A 12,715-nucleotide genomic window follows, 5' to 3' on the forward strand; every position below is an offset into this window, starting at 1 on the left:
AACTTGTTTTCTTTGCATTATTTGAGGTCTGAAAGCACTGCATCTTTTTCATTATTTCGACCATTTCACATTTTCTGCAAATAAATAATAGATTTTTGCTTGGAATTTCAGAGACATGTCAGTAGTTCATAGAGTAAAAGAACAATGTTCGCTTTACTCATACATATACCTATAGATTGTAAAATCATAGAAACCGATCATTTTAAGTGGTCTATTTCTTTTAAAGCACAACTGACTTTTCCTTGACAAAATATATGATGCCAAACAGTAGAGACTAAACAGATGTTTTCTTCCTCCTGATTTAGTAAAAACTTGACATCAATCAGAAACACTTGTCTAAATTTGGAAAACTACATCTTCAGCATGAGAGCAGGTGTTTTTCCTCTAATAAATCCAGATTACAGGTTTGTCCACACTTCTAGTTTTACTAGCATGTTGTTGGGTACATGCAGCCAGGTTTTTCTACAGACATGTACAGCAAGTACATGCCTCCTCCATCGTTAAAGATAATTACATTGGTATGAGGGCCTGGGAAACAAGTGGGAGGGATTCTCTCGTTTGTTTCGGAGGTGGAGCTTTTTAACTAGACCTGTCCATGTTTAGAGGTGTGTTGGAGCAGTAACACACACAGACTCTCGTGCACACACGCAGTAAACCCTCCCTCTTCTCTTAAGGATGTTTTTTTGTTTTCCCCTGTAACTTTTTCACAGCCCAGCAGAGCCTTGGAGCAACAAACCCAGACTAATAACAGCCTTAATAAAGCGTCACGGCCCTGCCCCACACACAAAGCAAAGACACAAAGAGTCTTTGTATCAGACAAAACACAGGTGTTGGAACCTAAATAGTTTCCACACGAATGTGTTTCCCCACCCCCCTTTTTGGTTTTCCTCCGAGAAAAACCAGGAAGCTGTGTGTTACGGCTCTTGTGAAAATCAAGGAGAAACTGGAGTTGACATACCACGAGGTTTCTTTGCTCACGTTAAAGCTAGAAGCCCGGCTGACGATTGGATGATAGCTGCCACTCTGTTCAGGCTGCTGCTCAGGATGTGCGCTGCACGTTGAGTGAGAGCAAACACGACATCAGATTTAATAAAACGCAAACACTGTCATCTACAAAATCGCCGAGCAGCGGTGAAACAGCTCGACTCAGCACTGTTCGGGCAGAGCGAAGGCTGAGAGGCTCGGCCCATGCTCTGATCTGCGCACAACGAATTTATTCATTGGCATTACTTTGTAAAGACGAATGAAATAGATCAACTTCCTATGAAACCCTTACATGTGAGAGTAAAAAATAAGAATCTAGGTGTACAGAAATACAAGTTAAAACAACCGATGAAACCAAAAAAGGAAAAAAAAAAAAAAAAACTACATAAAGATCAATTAATCAGTGGATAATAGGTATGTTCAAATCAGAGATTTGCGGATTATTTCTGATCTCCGTTTTTTTATTGAGACCTAATTTTTCTTGTTTTCAATTAAAAGTTAAAAAGTATTATTAACAGTGTTTTTATTAATTACTTATATGAAGTTTATGCAACGAATTTGCGAAACAAATCTGAGAATAGATCAATATTTACTTTTAAGAAAATAATAAAACATTATATTCTTTCAATGTATGATGAAATATATTGATTCAATAGAGTGTGGCAACATTACAAAGATCATTTTTCTTTGTTAATATTAGTTTCTTATATACAAATCACCTGGTTTATGTCTAAAGATCTCTCTGTATGGACGGTTGATTGTTGCTAATGGTATAGTCGACTGTGTAATTTTTTTTTTCTTCAAACTACTCCATTAAATTCTTCTATCCATATCAGCACGTGCCATGTTTATTTCAAATTGTAAATGCTTGAAGTAAACAAATGAATTAACTAAGAAAGCTTCCAGGAAAGACATTTACAGAAAGTCCTCCAGATGTACTTGATCCTTCACCAGCTTGAAGGTATGAAACGACTAAAACTGCAACAACATCACAGGGCAAAGTAGCAACATTTCTACTCTGGCTTTGTTTCAGCATCTTGAATCGGCAGCAGTCCCTTAAAGATACAGTGTATCAAATAGTTTTCAACACCTGCTGTGTTTTCTCTAACTGAGCCGATGATGAAACAGAAATCACACCAAAGTGTTGCTGTTAGCTCGTTCTCTTAGCGCTAACGTGTGATACATTCACTGAGCGGATAAAGATTGGATTTCTGAGCTTCAAGAAGTCAGCTGCTATTCAAGCTGAAAGCAAAAGGAGAACAAAATGCCTCAGTATTATCAACCTAACATGTCCAAGTTTGGTAAAACCTTACATCCCACACAGTTACACCGTTAGTATTTATGAGTGTAAATTAAAATGATGCCTGTATGGAAATATTCTGTAGCTGTACCTCTGGATCAAACGTTAACCTGTCTGCACTGTTTTGCCATTTTTTACGGCTTCCGTCTCTCTCGCATGCTAACAGGCATAAACACCAGAGCATCAGGCGTTTAAAGAGCGAGCAGCCTCTGTTCTGCAAAATTATTAGCTGTTTGACACGAAGGTCAACAGATTGGCTGAAGATTGCGGTGCTGCTTCTTTCTCTCCCTTAAATGGGCCTGAAGGAATCCCGGCGTATTCAATACCGATGACACCCTGCCCCGGTGTAACCTCCGCCCTCAGCCATGTGTCACCGCTGATCTACTCCAGGCAGAAAGGGAAGGCGTGGGCGTAAATGAGAAAAACAAACAAAAAAGTAAATCGAAATGTTTTTTTTTTTCCTTTCCGACTTTATCAGCTGTCACAGCACAATGCTTATCCCAGCTGATTCATCAAGCTACGCCAGTCAGGCACCGACTGCTGCGCTTTATCTGAATTCATATTTGACAGAAACAGAGTGGCTGGAAAGTTCCACTGCCAACTCTGTTCATGTCTAGTTTGCATAAAAGGTACCAGAGAGTTGTTAAAAACGTTAAAAATTCACCCCATTTGGCTAGACTGTAGATGAGAGAAAACTTTACCAAAAATGTCATGTACACTGCAAGAAACGCAAAGTCTTACCAAGTGGTTTTGGTCTAGTTTCTAGTGCAAATATTTTAGTACACTAAGAAAAAGACAAAACTAACTTTTAAGTAACTTTCCAGCAAGATATACGAGATTGGTTTTAGTCAATAATTCCTTAATATTGATGAAAAAGTTCTAGTTCCTTTAGTAGATTATTCCACTTATAACAGTTTTTTATGAGAAACATATGAATTTGGTCAAATTAAAAATAAATGAAAACTGCTCTTCTAATGGTAATTGCCAGAAAGAGTGGAGCGAGAAGGTCAAACTTTAAGAAATTCCAGTTATGAATCTGTTAGTTATATGAAATCAAGACAGATGGAAATAGTGGAGTTTTACTGGGCCAAAAAAAAAAGAATGAATGAATGAATATTGGATACATTTTGGTGATCGCACCTTGTTTTTGGATTTAAATAATCTAAGAAACATCTGGTAAAAATTCATGTAAGCTGAAGTTCCTACAGAGTGTGATGCCACATTTATTACAAAATACTGACTTTACATAACCAGCTGAAGTCATAAAACTGCCTTAAATCTGTCAACGCTTTCTAAAAGTCAAACCTGAAAAGCAGCGTTAGTCCGCTGTCGACCGCACTGCAGCTGCGGACATGAATCAAACCTGACGGCTTGGTGCCAATCCAAAAACAGAACAGGCTGAGATAATCGTTTTCTATGCTTTAAAACATCAAAACAAATGGAAATAAAGCAACAACCTGACAAGCAGAAAGTCACCACTTTAGTCACCGTTTATGACTAAATGCTGTACAATATCTGGATTTTGTAGCCCAGTGGCATGTGTCAGTCTAAAAACATCACCGACTGACGTAAACGCTGAGGAAGGAAGAAAGTTAAAAAAAAAACGAGGTGTGTACAATATTAAGATTATTAACAGAGAAGTGAAACTTTTTGTCTGTTATGATAAAGAGATAGCGAAAATCTCGTTGCATTCCTGTGACATTCATCTCGTCTGTTCCATCCCATCAGCAACCATGACAACTTAGCTCAGTACAGGCCAGAACTGAGCCGTAATTAGAAGAAAAGGAGGTCTGCAAAGTGAAAACACGTTTTAGTCGTTCGACTAAAACAGAAAACAAAAATAGGAGAACTAATAAAAATGGAGACAGCTAAAAACGTCATACATAACATCACTCCTATGTTAAGTGCTCTTCTGGTGAAATATTATTAGGTCTGACATCTAAATACTCCCCAGCCTCTGGCAATCAATCAGCCCAAAACTATGAATACATGGGAAAGACCAAGAAAGAAGAAAATATTAATGATTCAGAAAACATTTTTCTTAGTTTTACTCTCATAGCAGCAGCAGCAGAAGAACTGAATGAAAAACATCTCACTGGCATCAGGTTCAGATGTTTACATCGTACGGCATCCTGACTGCAGCCAATGTGTCAGATTTCCATCGTTCTGTCATTTTCCAGCATTGTTTCACAATCATATCCCCATCCAGCCTTTCACTCCTGCAGCAGTCATGTCCCTGTTGTTTTCATGTGCAGCTTAAATAAAATAAAGATGTGAAAAATAATTGAACCGATGTCTTCATTTCAACAAGTCAACAACATATCTTGTTCCAGTATTGACAGGATCGATTTTTGAGCTTTTGCCTTATTTTAAGAACTTTAGATAAAATACACAATGAAAAATAAATACATTTTTAATCCTTTGCATCAACGAAAGTACGCTAAATTTTGGTTTCACTAAATAAGTAAATCTATACTAAAAAAACAAACTATTTAGAGCTACTTTTGCACCATAAAAAAACTAATTACACATCAACATTTGATATGTAATGACAGCATTTGGAAAAAAAATTTATGTTTCAATTGATGATTTTTATGCTTTCGTGACGTAAATTATTTTGAACTGCCTTGTTTTATATATATATTATATATATATACCCAATTTTGCTACTTTCTCTTAGTTTTGAAAGTGTGAAAAACTACTATCTAAACAACCTTGCAGCTCATATTTCCATAGTAACGCGTGACTAAATCAAATTCAAAAATGTTTTATAACTGAAGCAGAGTATACAGCATTTACAAAGAGAAAATCATCAGCTACAGAGATAAGTCAAAATTTTATTCTAGAATAAAATCAAATTATTCATCCTTCAAAAGAGTCTGATTTCTCTAGCCAAGAACATTCTGGAAACTTTCATATCTCATAACTAAACGGCACATGACTGCAGCTATATTTAGACAGACTATGGAGGTTAGCTGTGGCTGTGCACTATGAAAAGCCCTCACTGCCACCATGATGGGGGCAATTCCCTGCTAAAGAAACCCAGGAACATCAGCATCAGCTGCCGGGACAAATTGAGTTGCGAGGACAACGGGATGACAGCCAAGCCTTGACCGTCCAGCCGTCTACAATTCAGAGAAGGCAATGAGACAGCGGTGAGTAATCTTAGACAGGACTGACTGATAAACTATAAGTGGACCCTCATTCATTTGGAAAGCATTTGTGATGTCAAATCAAGTCAGATTTTCAGTTCTGGATTGTGTTCTTGAAAGATGGCTGATGATAATTTATGGGCTGATCTAAGAAGTTGTTTTAGACACATAAACCATTGACATTGGCAACTGTTCAGTGAACTCCAGGGTCAGCTGCCCTCAGTGCCCTGCCACTGAGCATCAGAAGCATGAAATTCACTTATAAAGACACCAACCGAAAGAGCAAAAACAGAACAAACACTGGAAAGACTGCAGACACACGTGACTTCAGTTCAGCAGAGAGACATACGCTGGCTAATATTGTCCCAAGGGATTGTTGTGTGGAAAGTAACTGTTAACTGAGACAAAGCTAGCTGGGGTTTTAATGCGACAGACAGACATCAAAAAGGTTTGACAGGATTTCATATCCAGCACGATCCTATGCAGGAGCAAGATTTGCTGCAACAACAAATCATTAGATTTCTTTACCAGATTTGCGCATGACAGAAACTGAAGTTTTTGCAGAACAGGTCATGAACAGTCAGAGTGAAACACCTGTGAGTCAGCATCTTTGAATCAGTAAATCCAAAAGGTTGGATTTATATTTAGATCCTAGACTGGATCATTCTAACACACAAATGTGCTTTTGACAGTCTCTTCTGTCAAAGTGCTGGGTGTGTGCAATTCTACTTTACTTATTATTTGCTAATATTTACAAAGCACCCAATCGAGAACATTTTCTTTTCCTTGGCGCTGATTGGCTGTACCCCCAAATGAATAGATCAGGAACATTACAATGTTAGCTTTCACAGTAGCACTAAGATGGTTTCAACTGAGTGTATTCATGAATATTAAGACCTATTTGTTGTTTGAACAATTAAAATAGGCAGTTACAAGCATTTTTAGAGGGGTTCTCAAGTATTTCCAGATTTCAGATATTCGCGTGCGGCTGTGGTCCCTATCCTCAACAAACACCAGGGGTCCACTGTACTGCTTAGTAGTGTTATCCCTGACCTGTCAGTTGTGTTGCTTGGTCTTTATGGCGCTGCTTGTTGACAATGAACCTCTGAGAATTTCACAGAGCAGCTGCAGATGATTGCAATACCTTTTCTGAGTGATACAAAGTCACACTGGATTTTCTAGATTTATTCTCGTGAGGCATTTTGAAAGTGAGTTTTTTTTTTTTTTTCCTTTTGCTTCCTCTTGTGATACTTTGTGTTGATTTATCATATAAAATCCCAACAAAATACATTTAAGGCAAGGTTGTACTGCGACAAAGTTCGTGGAAAAGTTTTTTAAAGGCGTATGGATACTTCCACGGGGTGATGTAGTTACCCTCTCCTCATTACAAATGTGAGTTGGAAAGCCTTTTTACCAGCAGCATGGGACAAAGTTTACTACTAGGAGTTGAAAGAAAGCATATTAAATACCATTTATCATTTTACTATGAAAACACGGAGCCCACACACTCAGTGTCATCAGACAAAGAAAGGGTGGAGAGGTAGGAAAATCTCTCTTGCTACGGTTCTGGCGTGGGATTTAATGGGAAACATACAAACACAAATATGCCAATGTGAGGATTAGTCTGCAACAAAGCAAACACTCACAGCACCAGCAGGCACCCACACACACACACACGCACGCGCGCGTGCCCCCGCACACACACGCGCGCCCACACACCTATCAGATGCAGCGAGAGGGACTTGTTAATTACATAGTCAAATTAGCTCTTTGCATGGTAGCATGCAGAAGATAGCAAGAAGCAACTTTCTAACAGCTGGTCGAGGTTTTACATGATATCAGCTCAGAGTTTTAAGCAGCGGATAGTCGAGTCATCCGAAGGTTTAAACATTAAGCAGTTAGATAAAACTTTTCGTATTATCTCACCTCAGTTTTTAGATTGGGGGGAAAAATTTTTCTCAAACGTTCGGAACTAAGCATGACAACGTGTCAGGTGTAAATGTGGGCCTAAACAAATTAGAGCGGTTCAACTTCATCTGATTTGAAAACATATACAGATTGCATAACAGGCATAATTTGTAGTGCCATAAAAAGTATTTATAACCCTTACATTTTTTGCATGTTTACATTACGTAGAACCATAGAGTTTGATGAATTTTGTTGGGACAACCTGACAGCATTCTGACAGGTTCAGGGCAACTATGGAGGAGCTGGAAAGATCCATAGCTCATGTGGGAAAATATTTGGACAAAAATGCTACTATGTGCACTCCATACATTTGGCCTTTATAGAAATGTGGAAAAAAGAAAACTGTTGTTGAAATAAAACCAAATTTGCCACAAACTATGTTTTGTCAAAGAGCAACAGTGTTTTGTCAAAGTTGTTCTACTCAAAAGCTTCAATCTCCCTGATAAAACCATTCATGATGGGACTCAAGTAAACTTTAAAATACAATCCACCCTGTGGACCGTAGAGGAGAGGGTTTTCTACAGCACAAACCAGGAAGCTGGTCAGAGTTTATTTGAAGATGGGTGAAGCTGAAAAAGGGCAGTCCTGGAAGAAAATCTGTCTAAGACTCTAAACTGAGGCGAAAGTTCAGCTTCTGGCAGGATCACAGCCGTTAACGAAAGCTGCAACGGAAGATCCATTCATCTGTCCGTTGTCTGTACCGCTCGTCCTTGTGGGGTCATTGGAGACCCAGGAATAGTTTATATGAACATGTCAGAGTGGCCCGTTCCAAAGCTAAACCGGTTGCCATGGATTGTAAACTGCTGCCCACGGATGCTCTTTAAATTGAAAATCACGTACAATTTCCCTACCGCAATTCAGCACTACTTCAAATTGACTACATCCAATAAAATCCCAGTAGAATACTTTGACGTTTGTTGAGACGTGACAAAATGTGGAAAAGTTGCCTTTTGCAAGTCAAAGCAGCCGTTCTGCTGGCGTCAACCCGGACACACTGATAACACGGCCTTGAAAACCCATTATCTTGCACATTTACGTGGCACAAGCGAACAACGACAAACGTTATTCCTTGACAACAGCCACATACAAATGAAACATACCCTGAATAGAGAGGGGAGATGACACATGGCAGGTATGAGGCCACTCTCCAACTGGCTGTGTCATCTGTGTGTCTTAATAAGGAGAGGTGGACCACTGTGGCGCTCAGACACCATCAAGAAAGGGAACACAGAGGAACATGGAACATAAACACCTGCCACAAGGCAGCTCCTGCTTCTCATTGTCCTCTAGCAGCAAAAAGAGAAACTTTGGCATTACAAATCCCATTGGTCGAGTCACACCGGCCAGCATTTTGCAGGCAATAAGCCACACAGTCACAGGTAACATCTTTTAAAAGCAGGATGGGAAGGAGAAAATCTGGGCCAGTCCTTGAAAGAAGCTTTCTCTTCTTTTAAATATTTGAAAAAACAGCAGGGGGAGGGAAAACCTTGAGCGAAAGAGAAAGTGAAAAAGCGCTAACATTTGAGGGAAACAGAGGCAACCATAGGCTCTGAAGTGAAAGATGATGCTCGCATCACCGCAAAAGAAGAAAGTGAAAAAAGGAAAGATGAGCCATGTGTGGCGGTAGATTTCCACTAATTCATCTTCAACTCTCCTGGTTTACTTTCTAGTTTTTTTTTTTTTTTTGAAGAGCATGAGGATTTCCATAAAAAGGAAACTATGTAAAGCAATTCAGTGAAGCAACGCCCAGCAGCTAACTTTGGTATAAAACGGCATTTAAAACTGAAGACGAAAAGCCAAAAACCCCGCCTGCGGGGGAATTAATGAATTTCCCTGTCGCTCAGCAGCACCTGTTAATGTCCTTGCTGGATGGACGATAACTATCAACGGCGCTCAGACTTCAGCTAACCCTCCTTTCAATGCCGAGGTCAGAGGTCAGCACGCTGAGCCGGCCGTTACGTTCGCACTTCAAAGCGAAGCACTCTTGCAAATCCACTGGACTTCGGCAATGGTACGTGCGACAGTGGAAGAGTGACAGCAAACATGTGCGCCGATCAATAAAACACTCAGCAGCAAAGAGATGCAGCATGCGTGACTGCTGCTTTGTTCCCCACACACACACACACACACAAATACTTTCTCAACACACATTAGTGTGAGTAAGGTGTGTTTGCGGTTGCATGTTTGCACCTGTGTGGAGTCAGACACACCAAAAATAGATGAATTTGACCCCAAGCAGGCCAGAACAACAAACGCTAAGACATCTTTTCCATCTTTTACATGGCTTCATGCTCTAGCTGTCATCACTGATAGAAGTGCCGTAGGCTCCCACCTTTGTATTTCTCTCTGACATTTTCATAAGCTTGAATGAAGTCCTGCTCCTCAGCGTTGGGAGGCAGGTAGGCAGGTTCGTACATAGCCATCGAGCTGTTTACACCTCCTCCTTCTTCTTCTTCTTCTCCTCCTCCTCTATCTTTCCTCTAGGCCGTGTTTTTTTCTTTTTTTGTTTGAATGGAGTGTGAGACAGCCTGTGCTGTCCTTTGCCTGCTCTCTCAGCTGAGTGAAACCTCCACAGCTCCCAACTTCACTCAGCTGCCCAATGCCACTCCCCCCTAAACGCAACCCCTCAGTATGACCCCACCCTTCTTCTCCTCTACACCCTCCCACTGCCTGAGTCAGAAGTACAAATAGAAATGCGAAGTCCCGCCTTTTAAAGATATACACGCAGGCGGCTCACTCACACACACTGGGTTCTGCTGGTACAGCACCGACAGAGGCAGAGGAAACGAGACAGCAGAACGCCGTGCAATGGTTGTCCAGCTCTGTTAGTCTGGGATTAAGTTTAGATTAGACATAAGATCCAAAGTCTCAAATTTATTTGAAAAACATAAAACAACAATAATAATAATAGCATTGTTAAATACAAAAAGAATAGAAAAAAATTACAAAATTGTATTTTTTGAGTTGTAGTTCATTTTGTAGCTCATTTTTACAGATGTGAAGAGTATAAAATTTATACCTGGAGTATGCTTTTTGATAGGTTTCAAAGAGTTTCTGTTCATAATTAATTGTTTCTGATTTTAAATGCAGTTGACAGTCATGAAAAAATTAAAAGTAAAATATCCCTGCTTGTGTTCTCATTAAAACTAGGAAAATTGAGCACATTACTCCAGTTTTCAAGTCCTTCCACTGGGTTCCTGTAGCTCAGAGAATAAATGTTAAAACACTGAATCACTGAATGACTTAGCACAAAAAAATCAATCAATCAATCAATGAAGACCTGTTATTGTTGTATCAACCTTCCAGACTACTCAGGTTTTCTGGTTCTTGCCAGAACCAGGAGCAGCATTGAGTCTTTATGCTCCTCTAATCTGGAACAAACTTCAAGAAAACTGCAAAAATGCCTAAACACTGAGCTCCATTAAATCAAAGCTTAAAAACCCATCTATTTAATATTGTCTTTGATTAATATTAACAAACATTGATCAATAAATTGGATGTATATCTGCTTGATGATTTTGATGGTGGCATTTCAGAAAATGTAACGTTTACTGCTGTTGTATTATTTGTTACAACTGTGTTATGTTTTTATGGTGTGAAGCACTTTGAACTGCCTTGTTGCTGAAATGGATAAATAAACTTGACCTGATTTGACTTTAAATTCCTACTGAAAAGAAGCTACATTGGAAATGTAGAGCACCCTCTCTAAAAACACTTAGAACTGCTAAATATGCAGTTACACACTGAATGCACCTTAACCTTTTCACTACCTCAGAAGCTAGCATCTACAGCCTTTTTTGTCTCAGTTCTTGGGGGTACAACCGATCACGCCAAGGAAAACAAATAGCGTTCCTGTATTGGAGGCTCCAGCCAATAGCATGTCAGTTAGCATTGAGCCGAGGTAGTTCAGCCTCCACAGCTGCATTTTTTATCAACATTTTTAGACATGCTCTACGAAATAAATCCACAAATAAGAAGATTTTCGCCAAATAATTTTTAGTTACGTTTCACAGAAAAAAAAGAGGTGAATGTGTGAATGATGAATCACAAATAGGTGGGGGTCTACTGTACAAAACAAACAGAGTAGGTTAAGAGTCTTAAGAGTAGGTTAGCTTACATTAGCCAGATTTCTGACAGATGTAACATTTCTGTCATTGTTGCTTTTTTAGAGAAACTACACAAACCATTCAAAGGTGGTGGAGGCCTTTTAAATACTTTTGTAACAGAGAGATGTTAGCTAGCCGGACAAACAGCCTTTCTTAGCTGAACCCTTTATCAAAGCAGAACAGTTCAAGAACCACTTCCTTTCGCACTTCAAAATAAGAGTCTTAAATATAGAATTGTGTTGTTAGGCTCAACATACACACATAATAAGACTCTGAGGGAAGTGTACATACTGTCCCCAAACAACCACAGTAGGTTTCTACTAATTTGGGCTCCTTGAGCCACAAAGCTGATTCACAATCCATTTAAAGCCTTTAAGCTCTAAAGCAATACAAAACGGAACAAGTTATTATGCATCTTAATACTCACTATTAACGTAAAGAATTTAAGGAATTTCTGCATCCTGTTTTCTAGCATTCAGGTGAGCTAGTTTCCCGCTAATGTATTATGGTAACTCCATTTAGATTAGCAGTGTTAGAAAATGTTTTGGTCACCTTGTACATCTAGACAAGATCATGGTACCGAGATTTCAGGACTGCCCAGAAAAAAAAAACCAACCTTTACCATATACATAGTAACAATTGTGATACATTCTTGTAAAAATATATTTATTAATGTTTTTTTTTCCACCAAAAACTGGTGGTTATGGCAATGGTCCCAAATAATAAAATGTGGCATTATGTAAAACATTATTTAGGTAAAAGTAGGTCTGAAAGAACTACAAAATACAGCTAACACTTTGGAGTTATCGAGTAAAACATTTTCTAATTACTGAAAAAATGTTGTTTAGGGACCGGGAGATTTGGGTTCTTGATGCCAAAGTAACTTATTAGAACGATTCTATTTCATTTCTGGCCTAAGGTGTAGGAGAACATCCTTCCTGCCTGTGAGGCAGTAAAACTCTCCGGCTGGGTTCCTGTCTTAGTCATCCTCTGAAAAGAAAATCTGATGCCTGCTTCACCATTAATACGTTCATAGTCACAGTCAGAGCAGATGTGGGCCATGACACCCACCACAGAGATCAAAGTTTGGGGCAACTACTGAATATTTAGCACAGGGTTCAGCCTGTCAAGTCAGTAAAAGAAGAAAAACAAAGTCACAGTTGGAAAAAAAACAAACAAATTAGCTCCAAACAAGATGCAAAATT

General features: G+C 39.1%; 1 protein-coding gene across 7 annotated transcripts in view; it reads right to left on the reverse strand.

Annotated features, from left to right (window-relative positions):
• The window catches only part of LOC103144611 (plectin-like), a 132,587-nt gene that overhangs the window by 108,063 nt on the left and 11,809 nt on the right, over positions 1-12,715 (reverse strand). For 2 of the 7 annotated variants that reach the window (XM_016678039.1, XM_016678010.1), the window contains exon 1: positions 9,737-9,961. The exons of the other annotated variants lie outside the window; for them this stretch is intronic. In XM_016678039.1, coding sequence (XP_016533525.1) covers positions 9,737-9,827 — 91 coding nt within the window. In that variant the 5' untranslated portion in view covers positions 9,828-9,961. Of the gene's footprint in view, positions 1-9,736; positions 9,962-12,715 lie in introns of those variants that run through there. 7 annotated transcript variants of the gene reach the window in all.

Source organism: Poecilia formosa, unplaced genomic scaffold (assembly GCF_000485575.1).
Source record: "Poecilia formosa unplaced genomic scaffold, Poecilia_formosa-5.1.2 Scaffold0, whole genome shotgun sequence".
Lineage (NCBI taxonomy): Eukaryota > Metazoa > Chordata > Actinopteri > Cyprinodontiformes > Poeciliidae > Poecilia > Poecilia formosa.